This window comes from Cheilinus undulatus, linkage group 19 (assembly GCF_018320785.1).
Source record: "Cheilinus undulatus linkage group 19, ASM1832078v1, whole genome shotgun sequence".
Lineage (NCBI taxonomy): Eukaryota > Metazoa > Chordata > Actinopteri > Labriformes > Labridae > Cheilinus > Cheilinus undulatus.
The window spans coordinates 7,879,164-7,895,001 of NC_054883.1; the positions used below are offsets into that span (position 1 = coordinate 7,879,164).

The 15,838-nt window shown below is 39.8% G+C and overlaps 2 protein-coding genes across 4 annotated transcripts in view; one reads left to right on the forward strand and one right to left on the reverse strand.

Annotated features, from left to right (window-relative positions):
* Positions 1 to 2,224: 2,224 nt before the first annotated feature.
* myca (MYC proto-oncogene, bHLH transcription factor a) lies at positions 2,225 to 5,528 on the reverse strand. Of its 3 annotated transcripts, none has more exons than XM_041814165.1 (3): positions 5,422 to 5,528; positions 3,471 to 4,158; positions 2,225 to 3,224 (listed from the first exon to the last, which is right to left on the reverse strand). In XM_041814165.1, exons 1-3 carry the CDS (start codon positions 5,422 to 5,424, stop codon positions 2,596 to 2,598), a joined length of 1,320 nt encoding a protein of 439 aa, XP_041670099.1. In that variant the 5' UTR covers positions 5,425 to 5,528; the 3' UTR covers positions 2,225 to 2,595. The 3 variants fall into 3 exon arrangements, with proteins under 3 accessions (XP_041670099.1, XP_041670098.1, XP_041670100.1); XM_041814164.1 differs by having other exon boundaries at positions 5,308 to 5,450; XM_041814166.1 differs by lacking the exon at positions 5,422 to 5,528 and adding an exon at positions 4,457 to 4,676.
* A 33-nt stretch (positions 5,529 to 5,561) lies between these two features.
* The window catches only part of ankha (ANKH inorganic pyrophosphate transport regulator a), a 38,002-nt gene continuing 27,725 nt past the window's right edge, over positions 5,562 to 15,838 (forward strand). Inside the window, exons 1-2 of the mRNA XM_041814163.1 lie at positions 5,562 to 5,627; positions 8,554 to 8,626. The gene's annotated coding sequence lies outside the window, so the exon portion shown is untranslated. The remainder of the gene's footprint in view (positions 5,628 to 8,553; positions 8,627 to 15,838) is intronic.

Here is a 15,838-nt window from a genome sequence, read left to right on the forward strand (position 1 = left end):
CCAAACCACTGTACTAACACTGACAGCAGAGGGGAAACACAGCTGCAGGCAGCCATTTATACTTTGTAGTCCCAGGAGAATAAGAGCTTGGAAAGTCATCCTTTTAGGAGTCAAAGAGCAGAAAATAAAGCACGTAAACTCACGCGCTAAAAACATCTCCAGCTCTGCAGTGAGAGCAGGAGTTGGACAGACAATGGGGAAGGCAGCAGACGCAGATAACACTTGTCCTGAGAACAATAGTTTCACACAGGTTGTATCACGACACGTTTTCTATCCACATCACAGCAAACTTCCACAGGGTCGTTGTCATTCCGTGTTCACACTTCCCCTTTAAATTAAGTTTCCACCAGCTACACTCAGAAATAAAGAGATCTGACTTCACCTTAATACCAGGCCTATTAATCAGTGTAATTTAATAGTTTGTCATAAAAGAGAGATGCTATCGATAGAAGACAACACGAGGAGCTCTTACCTCGCTCTTACGACTGCTTTTGTTGTCGTTTTCTCGCTTTATAATCCATTTTTTCTGATGATCAGTCGCGCGTCTCACAGACACAAATCTCGACCTCACTTCCATGTGCTCGCGACCAGGACCACGCGCTCAGGGGAGCGCTCGGGATACGGCGCGTGACGTCACGACGAGAGTGGGAAGCCAGTTGAAAAATCAGAGCGAAATAAATAATAAAACGGGCATATTACTACTCCATATGATATAAAACAGACCTACACATACGTGACAACGAAATGAGACGTTATTTAAATCATTATTTGCTGCTTTTTAGATTCATATTACTGTTTGTGATGATTTATGCAAGAAATGAAAGCTACTTTTCTGCCCTGTTGCTCCAATTCCATCTTTATTCTTATCGTATGGCTGTTTTTGCTCAATGCTGTGAAGTAGTTTGTTAACTGTTTTTTTTAAGTGTTATATAAATAAAGTTATTATTGTAATTATTATGAATAAAGTTTTAAGGAAAAACACTGTTAAATTAGAGCTTCTCTGTAAATGGCATGTGCACTGTCACTGTAAATCACCTTGTTTGGCTTCCTCACATCTAATTCTAATCTTATTTGAGTCTTTAAATTAGCAAAAATCAGCCAGATTGACTAAGTATGTTTGACCAAACAAGCACTGTAAAGTGGATTGGGCTTATTTACCAGCAGCTCAAAGAGGAAATGGGAAGGGAATCATATCCAAAGTTATTCCTGGAGTAAATAAATGATGTATAGATACTTAATGATGCCTTAGTTGATTGTTGTGTATATTGCAAGGCAAAACAGGTCTGATTTTTTCTGTTTTCTGTTGTGGTGATTTCATTATCATGACTTTTTATTCTCTATATGCTTGAGTAAAGAATTTTATGTCTGGGAAAAGTGCCTTATAAATCAATCTTATCACAAAAAATGCTTTAGAAGAACATAACTGAAACTACTTCTTGACTGTTTTAATTTTTTGAAAGGATAGCCCCTTGGAGCATCACACTGTCATGGGAGTCCTCCAAAAGGAGACCCCCCCCCCTTTGACTAAGGCATCAGTCAGATTGAAGTGCCCTCAGATAGCTCTAAGGTTAAAATGTGCCCAGTTGCCCGACTGTCTGAGTTGTCCCTAACTTTTTTTCTATAATCATGCACTTGGATAGCTTAAAAACTCCCAACTTCTGCAGAAGTATTGTGCATGTCTAGCTGTAAATGTACTTCAAAGTAACCCCTTAAAGCCTGTTGTATCATATTTGATACATATTTTTATATCTCTAATTAATATCATCAATAAATCACTTAAAAGAAATTCTGAATACAATCTGATGAATGATGAAAAATGCCCTCAAGTGGATTATCAGTTACCAAAAACACCTAATGTATGAAATGAGATCCAAAAATTATGTTTAAATTTATGGAAATTTTGATTTTTTTGGATTTCAGTAGAAATAAACATTTAATTTCCAAAAAATGTGAATTTTCTGGCTATTATTTGTGTTTTCAGGCTTTAAAGGGTTAAGAGTCTTCTGAAATATTCAAATGCATTTTCTGGAATAGTAACACACCTAAACATGATCTCCTGAGGCTCTTTCAGTCATTGTATTTCATTAAGAAACTATTTCTGTGGGTTTGCCTTTGCTGCCCCATGAATCCCCCTCCTTGTCCTAACTTCAATGTGTATCCCCATTCTAAGGCTGTGATAAAATGTGCAAGGTGCATCAGTTCATAGAAGGAACAAGGACACAAATTCAAGTAACATTGTTTTTATAAGAACAAAAGAAGAACATAATGGAAAAAACAAACACTGGGTCTGAACATCCAGACAATTGAGAAAATACATTTTCTTAGGAAATATTAATTATGTACAAAACATAAAAATTTATATTTTAGTGCGGGCCCTCAACAAGGTAGCCCCATTTTAATATTTTATTAATAAAAATAAACTTTTAAATATTTAATCCACCTATACGTTCAATTGAGGCAGTTTAAACATTGAAATCAAACTAGATTCCAAACAACTTAATCCGCTTTGCATTTGCATGCAACAACAACTGTACACCCTAAGTTTTGAACTTGCATAAAAAACAAAAGGCAGAAAAAAAGTCTCTGATTCAAACTTTAAGCACGTGAGCCTTGCAGCTGTGACAGTCTCTGCTTTAAAAGTTCACTTCTCCTCCTCAGCTGCTCTTTCACTGTCAGGAGTCTCTGTTCATCCGACTGCATGCTGTAGATGCACTCTGTCGCCTTCTTCAGGATCACCACCTTGGCCGCCTTCTCGTTGTTGGCCACCTCTGGGATCTCATCCCGCAGCGCGAAGAAGCTCAACTTGAGCTCGTTCCTCCTCTGGCGCTCCAGAACGTTATGAGTCCTTCTCTTGTCGTAGTCCTCCGTGTCGGACGTCCGGGGACTCGAACACTTGCGGTTGCTGCTGATCTGTTTGAGGACCCTGCTGTGACTGCTGCCTCCGCCGCCGCCCCCTCCTCCTCCGCTGTTACTGCTGCTCTCCAGCTTCAGCCTCTTGACAGCCGGCTGCTCGTGGTGCCTCATGGATGGATGGGCGGCGTAGTTGTGCTGGTGGGTGGAGACGTGGCACCTCTTCAACACGAGCGGGCTTGGGTGCCTGGTTTCGGTTGGGCTGGGGTCACACCGCTTCACCGCCTGCCTCTTTTCCACTGTGACCACATCAATTTCCTCTTCCTCCTCCTCCTGGTCCTCCTCCTCTTCTTCCTCATCGTCTTCATCATCTTCTGCAACACAAGACAGAGAGCATAAGCATTATAGTAGTGCTGCATGCAGGGAGTACAAATCTCCTCTTCCACATGACTTAGCATTGCAGCCATGCCCTGGAGCTCATCTCGCAGCAGCATGACAGCATGTCTCCTGCCTGCAAATCGCATGAATTAAAGCAACCATTGACCTCCTTTTATTCTAAATAGCCCACTGCACATTGAGCAGAAAGAAATCCTGCTTGTAAAAAGGGGTGTGACGCTTACCTGAGTCACTACAACTGCTGCTGCTGCTCCCGCTGTTGGGCGGCGTGTCCAACCCCAAATCCTTACTAGGCGGCGTCCCTGCGCTCTGCTTGGGTGTCTCTGCCACTGGGTACGGGAAAACCACAGACGGATCGATACACTCTGCCGCGGATGTGTTCAAATCTTGCAGGTAGCTGCTATTTAACCTCCACGCCGCTGCACCGGCCGGCTCCGCGCACTCCCCAGCCGCAGCAGACTCCTTACGCGCGGCGTGCAGGGAAGCAAGCCGCTCAGAGACCACCTTCTCCAGCTTTGCCGCGGCGGAGAAGCCGCTCCACATGCAGTCCTGGATGATGATGGACTTCAGGAAGGTCTGTGAGTAGTCTGCGTCGCAGATGATGCTCTGATTGACCGCGTCGTCGCCGAGAAACTCGGTCACCATCTCCAGCTGATCCGCCGTAGAGGGGAAGAGACTTGACAGGGACGGCCGGCGGCTCGGGGAGAGAGGAGGGGTCGGCAGCAGCTCGAATTTCTTCCAGATGTCTTCGCTCGGTGCCGGAGGCTGAAGCTGCTGAGGGTAGAAGTCCTCCTCCTCGTTGTCGTAGTAGAAATACGGCTGGAGAGAGTCGTAGTCGTAGTCATAGTTTTTACTCGCCAAACTTGAATTTAGCGGCATGTTTTCTCTGCTGTGTGAGTCCTGATTATGAATCTGAATGACAAAAAAGACAAAAATTAGATTCTGCAGGTTTGCAGATTCAAAGCAACATCGATCCTAAGTGTAAGCAACATCACATGGTCACTCCAAAACATCAGCCCAGTGTGCACGCCTTGCATGCATGCACCGGTGCTGCAGCAGCAGGTGCTCAACTGGGGAATTAGGTGCAAACGGGGAAACCCCACCTTTGACAAACTGCCCCTGAACATAAACTGACACCATTGACACATATTTAGCTTAACTAGTGAGGGAAAGTGATATGCAATCTCCCGAAACCCACTCCCTCCCTTACCTTTTCAAATATAAACTGTCGTGTGAAGAAAAAAGGGCGAAAACGACCCAAAAGATGCAAAAAAGGGCAGGAAACTTAGTCCAACACGAAAGAAACATTAAATCCTTCCACGGGGGTGTTACGGTCGGTTTCCGTGCGGCTGTGAAAAGCATGCATGAAGGGCTAAAAAGCTGCACAACCGAGGAGTAGAGACGACGTTCAGTCTGTCATCAACAGCGTGAGAATCACAGCTGAGCGCTCTGCAAGCTGCAAATAAAAGAACGACCGCAGCACCCCTCACTCGTACCGTGTGTATCCCTCCGCTAGAATTTTCCCGCGAAACACCGGCCTTGAAAATTTCACACACGACACATTAAATTCTCACTTTTTGACGAAAATAATTTCGAAACACTTTTAATGACTAATGGAAATAGACATATCTAATAAAACCGGTTTAATTTGTCGCAAAATTAGAGTTTTCTGTACAAGATGCATATAATCCCGTAAGTGGGAGGGGTCATAGTAGAGTAGAGCACCCATTGACGGGAGGCATGCAAGAAATACTAATGTAAGTAGTAGTAGTAGGTAATTAGCGTTGGTTTTCTCACTACTATCCCGCCTAAATAACACAATACATCTCCAAGTATCTTTTAACTGCTGCTTAGCATCTTTGCACTTTCTGTTCTCTTTTTAATTCATCAATATTTGAGATTTAGAGCGTAAAAGTCGAGCAATTCCCCTGCTTTCGTGAATATGACGCACATACTTTTAAAAAACAAGTGAAGCAAGTTATTGCAACGACGCTTGCTGCTTAATTTTTGCAGCAATTTCAATGTTGTACATCGAAATGGCTGACAGGTGCAGCAGCTTACCTCGATGTGTCTGCAGCAAACTGGCTTGGACAGGTGAATTCGACGAGTAGTAAATGACTGCCTGGTTTTAGGCTGCATGTAAACATTGGTAGAAAGTGTTCTTGTGATACTGACCATGTACTCTCGCTCGGTTTTGAGGTTGGACAGATTGGCACCAATTAACTACAGGAAGGAAGTAATTAAAGGAATCAGATGGTTACCGCAGTTGGATGGAGGTGCTCTCCTCGGCTGTGATAGGGAGGAGGAGGAGGAGGAGATTTAACGGGCTCGGAGCGCCCTCTGCTGGGGAAAAGCGCCACAAGGTTTGGGACTGTTGCCAGGTGGGTGCAGGGTCAAACACAGATCAAGGTGAACCTGAACTCCATGAAACATATAGTGACAGAGCCAGGAAGAAGTTATTGGTTGACGCTAGGTTCAAGTAACTGAAAGATTTCTAGGTTAACGAGTGAATGTTTCTTTATTAAAGCTCGAGAAAGAGCGCTGTGAAGTGGGCAAGTGAGGCTGTTTATTGGGGTTACTGGGTCACTCCATTAAAACATATGTTAAGATGCATTCAGTGGTTAAATAGCATGCACTGTTTTGTTTAAGTGGACAAGTGTTGCCATTTCATTCAGCTTTAAAACGGTATTGATACTGGTTATAAAACCACAGCAACAAAAATGAAAGTCCTATAGACACTCAGTGTTGACTAATAAATCCCACAATGACACTGGCAATGTATTTGTGAAATGTTGACAAAATACTCTCACTTTGACTAGTTAGGCTGCTGATAAGGGGGTGCAAAGGGGAGAGCTTTCTGGGGCCAAGCCAAACTGGGGGTCCACAGAGCTAATGTAAACCTGTGATAACCGTATTTTATTTTCAACCTGAATAAAACCACTCCCATTAAGTCGACAAAAAAATGAATTATATTGCTGTAGTATAATGTAGCCTTTTTCAAAATGTACACCCTTTTTCTGAAAACAGAATTACCTTTTATTGTTAACAATGTGGATGGGCACACTGAACATAATAATTAAAAAAGAAAGTCAGAATTCATAGCTTAGCCTTGACAGGCACAGCCATCAGAAAATAAAGCAGAAGAAACTGAGACCATTTTAATGTAAATTATTTGAATATTTGTGAAATGAAACAGAAGGAATGGGGTGCAAAAGAAAAAAATGGTTCAAAGTAGCAAAAATAGATTAAAGTTGCAAAAAAAGAAGTGGAAAATGTGGGCAAAAAGCAGCAAAACTGGTTGACAAGTGTAACAAGGTGGTAAAAGGCAGCAAAAAATGAGTTGAAAGAGGAAAAATAGGGCAAGAGATGAGGAAAAATTGGTCAAAAGTTGCAAAAATAAGTGGCAAATATGGGTGACAAGTGTCTAAAAAGTGGCATAAATGGATTAGACATGGCAAAATTGCTTTAAAATGGCATACAGTAGCGCCCAGTTTGGTGAAAAGATATAAGAAAAATGGGCAGCAAGTGGCATAAATTGGCAAAATGTGGCAAGAATTGGTCAACAATGGCAAAACAGGGTGACAAAATGTGTCAAAATTGGGTAAAAAGCAGCAAAAATGTATTGGAATCAGCAAAATAGAACAAAAAAGTGGCAAAATGGCTTAAAAATGGAAACAATGAGTAACAAAATTTGGCCAAAATGAGTTTGAAGTGGCAACAATAAGTGGCAAAAATTGGCAAAAATGTGTCAAAGAGGCAAAAAGAAGTAGCAAAAATGGGTTTGCATTGGCAAAAATGGATTAAAGTGATAAAAAGTAGTGGAAAAAAATGGGCAAAAGGCAGCAAAATGTGTTTAAACTTGTCAGAAGGGTGTCAAAATGGGTAAAAAAGCAGCAAAAACTATATTGAAAGTTGTGAAGTTTGACAAATGAAGTGGCAAAACTGGGCAAGAATGGCAAAAAACAAAATTGAAAGTGCCAATAAATGTGTCAAAATAGCAACCAAAGGAAAAGTGTAGCAAAAGCAGCAAAAAGAAGTGGCAAACGTGGGAGGAAAAAGTGGTGTAGTAGTGGTGTGGTTAAAAAATAGCACAAATAATTAATTTCAACATGAGACCTCAATAACAGCGTCATGCACTCCTCAGCTCCAAATATGAGAGAGTTCAGCACTTCTCAAAGCTGTTAATCACAAATATAACTGATATATGAAATATATGAGTGTCATCTGTTACACCTTTAACAGGACAATAGGATCACTCCTTTGCCCATCTATCCAGGAATGAACGGATAATATGTATGGCCTAAGATGATATACACAAGTATATTCAGTAGTTAATAGTTAATAAAACTACAATGATAAAACTCTGCAAGGGCATTTAAAATAAATATATAATTCATAACTTATAATATACAGTTCTGTGAAAAAGTATTTGTCCACCTTCCTGATTTCATTATTTTTTTGCATATTTGTCACTCTAGATACTAGACAAATACAACCCAAGTAAATACAAAATGTGATATTTAAATGATGATTTCATTGATTGAGGGAAGAGAAGTTATCAAATCTACCTGGCCATGTGTAGAAATAGTAATTTCCACTCTAGACTCAACTGTAATAAACCCACATTTTTTGAAAAGCTGAGTTTGATTTTACTTGCCACACCGTTTTTCCCTTTCTACTATATATTAGGATCCTCCACCATTTACCATTTTCACTGCAGAGCCAACAGGAATAAAGTGGATGTGGGAGAAATTCAGCCAAGACTTAAAACGTGCTACCTTGTCCATAGGGGGGCGCCAAAATCAACTGAAATTTCCTCACAGGAGCTTTAAAGAGTTAGTTTATGTCTCATAAAAATGTTTTACAATTTCAATATTTTCACTTTAACTTTTAGATAAAATCATATATATTTTTAACTCCATTAATAAAATGAGACTTTATTATGAATGAGGTATGCAGATGTGTAGGCTCACTGAGGTATATGTGGTTCGTTGTGGCTCAGTAATGATCATGGCTACATTCTAAGCATGCTTGCTCAGGAGGCTGCAGAGAAAAAAATAAATCAATACTTGGGAAGACAAAAAGGCAAGAGCAAAGAGTGAAGAATGAGAGTGGATAGATAGATTTCTTTTGTTAGTCAACCCAGCAGACGTAAAAAAGAAACCCCAGTCTGAAGGAACACCTCTGCGTCTCCTTTCCTCACACTGTGATGCTGTTTGGAGGAGAGCCATCACGTCTATGTGTCCTGTGTTGTGTTTGTTGTTTTCCAACAATTCTTGTGTTGCTGTTTTTTTTTTTCTCTTTCAGAGCTTCTAGAGACCCAGAGGAGAGTTAGAGAGCAGCTGGCATCATTTCCACTAACAAGTGGATCCTGGGAGAGGTTTGATTGTTGATTTTCTCTCTCAATAAAACTGGTCCTGCCACTTTTGATTGACACAGTGTACAGCAGTGCACGGCAGAGGTTATATTTACAAAAGAAATCATTAGTTGTCTTCGAGGGCAGAGATGTTCTCCGACTGTAGTTTTGAAACAGGTAACAGATGTACAATTCAAATGTTACTACAGACAGAAGAAGACCTTGGAAAAACTCACCTAGCATTAAATTATTAGTGTCCCCAACAATAAAAACCAGCAGTATTTTTAGTAGTTTTTCTTAACATGTCACTCTCCTATGGAAAAATCACATGGTAGCCAGGGAACCCTGGCTGAAACTTTGCTGTTGCCAAGCAAACCAAGCCTTCTCTCCACAGAGTCGCTGTGATTGGCCGTTTACATGTGAGCTACTCTAAATGGCCATCAGACACATTTACAGAACGGCATATTTCAGTTTGATATATCTGATGACATGCAATAAATGACATTTGTTATTTTGTTTTACTGACATAATAAAGAATAGAATAGCTTTGACAAAGGAGTCGTTATACTTTATTCATCACTGTGTGGCTTTGCTCACCACAAAACAAGGTAGTCATTGAATGGAACTTGTCGGAGAAATTTATTATAAAACATTAAAAAGAAAAATTTTATTTATTTAGACCATTCCTTTTATTAAGAGCACAGATAAAATATGGGCTATAGGTAAACAAAACAAAAAGCTGACTTCCTATAGACTTCATTTATAACCACACTTTGTTTAAAGCCAGTGAAACATGAAATTAAAACACATTTACCCCTTTATCTTTACTTTTAAGCTACATCAGAGTGAGGCTGTCAAAATAACAACAAAGAATATAGAAACCAACTAAAATACTTTATATTTTTCCCATTAAGCACTACTTTCCTCCATTCTGTATCTCAAAGCTATTAAAAGAAAAGGCCCAAACAAACTCTTTAGGAAAATTTGACATGAATAAACATAAAAACATACACTAACACATTTTCAAAGCCCCTAATATGTTAAAGAAATCGGTGTGTTATACGAGAAATACAGATATTATTCTCAGGAAAGACTATTTTCTATTGAGATGGGTTTGATGTCTGTTGCAGAGGAATCATTTCTGGCTAACACATTTTTATTGACTAAGTCAGAAAGAGGATATAGGAGCCAACTGTTGCCTTTTTTGCCTATTTGACACACCTAAATGCTTCAGTCATCAAACAAACTTTAATGTCAGACCATTTTTAAATGAAGATTTCTTTTAACAAGGGAAAAAAGGTTATCCATACCTACCTGGTCCTATGTGAAAAAGTAATTGACCCCTAAACCTAATAACTAGATGTGCCACCCTTGGCAAATCATTTGCGATAACTGGCAATGAGTCTTTCACATTTCTGTGTAGGAATTTTTGCCCTCTCTTCCGTGCAGAATTGTTTTAATTAAGAACACTGTTGAGGGTTTTCTGGCATGAACAGCCTGTTTGAGGTAATGCCACAGCATCTCAATCTGATTTAGGTCTGGACTATGACTAGGACACTCCCCAACCTTCAGTTTTCTTTTTTGATAGTCATTCAGAGGTGGACTTCCTGGTGTAATTTGGATTATTTTCCTGCTGCATAAACCAATTCTACTGGAGCTTGAGGTCATGAACTGATGGCCGGGCGTACTCCTTCAGGATTTTGCGGTAGACGGCAGAATTCATAGTTCCACCAATTACGACAAGTCGACCAGGTCCTGAAGCAGCAAAGTGGCCCCCAGACCATCACACTGCCACCACCATGTTAGGCTACTGGTGTCATGTTCTCTTGATAAAATGCTGTGTTAGTTTTAAACTGGATGTAACAGAACACACACCTTCCAAAAAGTTAAACTGTTGTCTCATCAGTCCGCAGAGTTTTTTCCCAAAATTCTGGGGCATCATCAAGGCTGACCTTAACTGAGTCTAGTGAGGCCTGGTCTTAAGATGTTGTTCTGGGTTCTTTTCTGTCCTCCTGTTTGAGTCTTTTATGCACTCTTGGATTGAGATTTGTAGGCCAGTCATTCCTGGGAAGGTTCGCCCCCCTGTTCCAAGTTTTCTCCATTTGTGGATAATGGCTCTCACCATGGTTTGCTGGATTCAGAAAGCTTTTGAAATGGTTTTGTAACGCTTTCCAGCAAGTTTGGATGGCCTTTTCCTGTCATAAAAAAATCATCATTTAAAAACAGCATTTTGTATTTACTCTGGTTTTGTTTGTCTCAAATAACACATTTTCTAAAACATTAATGTGACACAAAATAAGAAAAAAAGAAATCAGGAAGGTGGCAAATACTTTTTTCACAGAACTGTATGTTCAGTCAATACAAGTTCATCCGTGTGATTTGTTTTCTGAGTGTTTTCAGCTGTTTCTCTGATGAGCTCATGCTGGCACTGGTTAATGGTCGGGGTCATTCTAAACATACTGTTGTGTAAAAACAGTAAATCTTTACTCTCAGTCTGTGATGCAGTTAAATTCACTTCACTTCACCAGCAGGCACATACAGTATAAATGATCGGAGAATGAGCTCCTCCTCACACAGCAAGGAAACAGTTCAGCATGATACCTTCATAGGAGGCAGAAAATCAATATCTGTTCAGCTCAGTCGGTTAGAGGAAGCTGCCAGCTAAGCAGCCAACAATGAGAGCGTGGCAGATCTGTCCAACTACTCAACAGCTAATTGACTCATTAATTATTGACAGTGACAACAGACAGTTATTGAGCTGCAGCCTGTAACAGCCTCAGACCCCTCAAGACAAACCAACCTGTAGTGCTTCACAGTAACAGACTCAGTTTTGAGTTTAAACAATTTGATTGTCTTCCAACGTGCGCACCAGATTTTTGCCAGTGAACTCCATCAAATAGTAGAAGGAACAAACTCTAACACCTATGTGAGGCATGTAAAAACAACACTAGAGATCCAATTTATACAGAGATTAAAAAAAAGTGTTGGCTAGAGTATGATACAAGATTGAAGTAAATTAAGATCAATCATGATTTACTTAAAAGTAAGGAAAGTGTGTAGTTATGATACCAAGGTCAGACTACACAGTCTTTTGTCTGTTACAGTTTCTCTGTGTCACATTAGTTGATCCCATAGCATCAACTTGTGCTATGAGTTTTCCAACAGGCATGGCGAATCCCATTAGGAACCATAAAAACAGAAAGATAAATGTAGGCAAGAAACACTCAAAAAGTCCCTGGACAGCATACAACTGTTCCATGATTTTACCTAATGCTGTAATGAACAAAAGAGTTTAACTCCTCCATGGTTTAAAGTTTCTAAACTGTTCCATTTCTGACCACACCAAGGATAATTGATGGGTGTGTTTGGTGTGAAGTTACTTTACGGGCTTATTACTCTGAAAGCATGATAATAACTGCTGTTGGTTTGGTTTTAGTGGCTTAAGCAAAAGTAATATCTTTCTGCATATTTGTCACACTTGAATGTTTCAGATCATCAAACACATTTTAGAATTAGACAAAAAAAACAGAGTAAATACAAGATGTGATTTTAAAAACGTGGATTTTGTTTTTTAAGGGAAAAAAAATGTCCGAACCTACCTGGCCTCATGTGAAAAAGTAAAATGTGAGGCTAACAGATCTCAAAAAGCAACACATCATGCTGCCTTCTAAAGAAATTAAAGAGCAGACGAGAAACAAAGGCCTTGACATCTATCAGTCTGGAAAGGGTTACTAAGCCACTTCTAAGGCTTTGGGACTCCAGTGAGCCATATTGAGAGCCATCATCCACAAATGGAGAAAACTTGGAACAGTGGTGAGCCCTCCCAGGAGTGGCTGGCCAAACAAAATTACTCTAAGAGGGCATCAACAACTCAACCAGGAGATCACAGAAGAACCCAGAACATCTAAAGACCTGCAAGCCTTACCTGACTCAGTTAACCCTCTGGTATCCCTACAAACTGCAGCCTCATTTTCCTCTTAGTGAGCCTAAAATGCACAGGGGGGGTTATTACTGTAAATAAAAAAGTTGCAGTACTTTATTTTTTATTGATTTATTTTTTTCCTTGTTTCGTCAACTTGTGCCATTAACAAAAATACCAAATACTCAATAACTGGCATATCTTTAACCCTTTAAATGCCATGTTTATCATGTAAAAAAAAAAAAAAACTAAATTTTTTGATGAAAAAAAACACAAAAATGTTTTTTTCAAGATAATACACTGAAAGTGAATCAGTTATATGTGGATGATTGCAGCCTAGCATATTCATTGATTGGTGGCAACATTGGTTAAAATGCATTATTATTATCATTATTTATTTATTTATTTTTTGCGAGGTCAGTAATTCTAAAAAACTCACGTTTATCATCTTTCTGTGCATGAATGCACACCTTCAGATCATGTAATGAAATATCATACTTGTCAAAATTATTTTGCAGTTATTGAATTATATTTTTCTCAAACAAGGTGAGCCCTAATCATAAATGTCAAATAACCATTCATTTTAATTTTTAACGCTTTAATTGCCATGCATTTTTAGTTGCAAAACGCACAAAAATGTTTTTTTCCCAGTATACTACATGCAAAGCAGATTAATTCCTTTTTGATTATTGCAGCCTGGCATATGTTATTGATTAGTAGCAACATTGGTTAAAATGCATGATTAGTTTTTTTATGAGGTCAATTATTCTAAAATATCCACTGTTGTCACCCTTTGTGCATAAATGCACACCTCAAAATCATGCTATGAAATTTCATAAATTTCAAAATTATTTTACTGTTATTGAATTATGTTTTTTTAAAATTAGGATCAGCCCTAATCATAAGTGTCAACTACTCATTCATTTAACATTTTTAACCCTTTAAATGCCATGTTTTAATCATGGAGTCACTGCAGTTTTAGATAGAAAATACACTTTTTCCTCTCATTTCCTTTTCAGTATACTACAAGCAAAGCAGACTAATTCCTTTTGATTATTGCAGCCCGGCATGTGTCAATGATTAGTTTCAATGATACATTACTCATCCCTGGAGTTGGTATTGGAGTCTGCAGTGATGGTGTCTGAGTCAGGGCGCTTTCACACTTGGCCCAGTCATTTTGAAATGCACCTTCCCCTCCACCCCCTCTCCTCTCCCCCCGCTTGCTTGCTTTCACACTAGCAACATTGATCTGTGCCCACGCCCACTTGCATATGTACTCAGTTTGATACAGGAGGTGTTGGTATCCAAGTAGCTTGTTTACGAACCTGCCAACGAGGGGAAAGAAGAAGCAGCTACCACTCAGCAGCTACCAACGGCAACCACTCAGGTCATGTCCTAAGTGAAGACTGTTTCTGTTTTAACCCGGCACAAAAGTCCATCCTACCACCATGGCTGATTTAAAATCACTTTTTAAGATGTAAGCAACGTCACTCTTCCTATCTACACATCTACGTGTAGCTCAGAGGATTAAATGGACTCACACAGCGCCGATACAGTGGTTAATGAGATCACAGGAGACTTTTATTGCCTTTGCATCTCATCTCACTGACTCAAACTGGTGCTTCAGAAGATGAGTATGTTGACTTGATTTTGATGATTTCCTCCTTTTATGGAGAAAAAAGTGTGAACAAACTGCCGTGCCGTGGAAAGAAGTTTAGTTTTCGATGATGCCATAAAGCTGATACGACACTCTTTCACTCGTGTGAAAGCCAACTCAGACTCCATCAGGACATCCAAGGCTTGTTGGACCTCCTCTTGACTCAATTCTCTCTCGGTTTTTTAGAATTCAAAGCAAGAAATGACCACTTTTCATGTACTGTCCCTCTTCACACCCCGCTGCAGCTGCAGGTGTGTAAACAAAATCAGGGATTGTTTAGGTTCATGTCTCTTTCATGTGCTGGGGGATGTCCCCTGCTCAGGTAACTCAGAGCTGTGTACTGGTATGTATGGCACTCTTTACAGGTTTGTGGGAAGTATATTTGTCAGTAAAAAAGTTTTAGAGGGCTTTTGATGTTTGCACAAAAAATACAGATGAAAGGGGATGAAAGAAAAACTGTGCCACTTGCGCTAATTGGCTTTTTCAGGAATAAGGGCATAAGGTCATGTAATGTACACATGTTCACTTGCACACACGTCACTCACATGCACAGACACACTCACAGACTTACACACTGATCCACACATTAACAAAACCTCAGAGAGTTAGTGAGAGGGGGAGCAGAGGGCAGTATAACATTAAAATATAGTGGAAAAAAAAACATGCATTTCCTGCCCTCGGCCATACATGGTAAAAGTGACATCACAGGGTAAAAAAATGGTCCCGGTGCAAATGTAAAGCCCCAACTCTCAAATGAAGCCCAGACACCAGAAAATGCATGATTCATGCCTTAATGGCGTATGGATCAAAAAAAGTGGTTTGAATGGGTTTCAATGGCGACTTTTTGCACACCAAGGATATTAACGCTATAAAACAGGTTTATTTATGTTGGGCTGATTGTTGTGGCTGGGACAGAATTTTGAAAATTGTGCAAAAATGAACAAAAAATACAATACATGATAATATTAATTGTGAAAGAAGGCAGAGCTATTAAAAAAAAACATAACAACAGAGTGTGCATTTTAGGCTCAAGGCATACCAGAGGGTTAAGGTCAGAGTTCATGATTTAACAAGAAGAAAGAGACTGGGCAAAAATGGCATCCACAGGAGAGTTCCAAGGCCAAAAGAACACAAAGGCTCGTCTTACATTTGCTGAAAAACATCTTGATGATCCCCAAGGCATTTGGAGAAATAGTCTGTGGACTGATGAGACAAAAGATGAATTTTTTGGAAGGTAAAGGTCCTGTTACATCTGGTGTAGAACTAACAGCATTTCTTCAAAATAATGTCATTACAAAAGCCTTAGATGGTGGTGGCAGCGTGATGGTCTGGGGCTCCTTTGCTGCTTCAGGACTTGGACGACTTGCTGTGATTGATGTATTCATAAAATCTGCTCTCTACCAGAAAATCCTGAACGAGAATGTCTGACCATCATTTTGTAACCTCAAACTCAAGAACACATGAGTAATGCAGCAGGACAACAATCCAAAACACACCAGCAAGTCCACCTCTTGAATGAAGGTTTTGGAGTGGCCTAGTCAAATTGTGGACTTAAACCTGATTGAGATGCTGTGGCATGACCTTAAACAGGCTGTTCATGCTTGAAAATCCTCCAATGTGCAAAGAAGAGTGGGCCAAAATTCCTCCACAGCCATGAGAC

What these genes read in the sequence shown, in the direction of transcription:
- myca (XM_041814164.1), bottom strand. Translation starts at nt 5,424, where the DNA reads ATGGTCAGTATCACAAGAACACTTTCTACCAATGTTTACATGCAGCCT. An exon ending in TTTGCTGCAGACACATCGAG is followed by an intron (nt 4,159 to 5,307) that starts GTAAGCTGCTGC and finishes TTTGTCATTCAG; the next exon opens with ATTCATAATCAGGACTCACA. An exon ending in CAGCAGTTGTAGTGACTCAG is followed by an intron (nt 3,225 to 3,470) that starts GTAAGCGTCACA and finishes CTTGTGTTGCAG; the next exon opens with AAGATGATGAAGACGATGAG.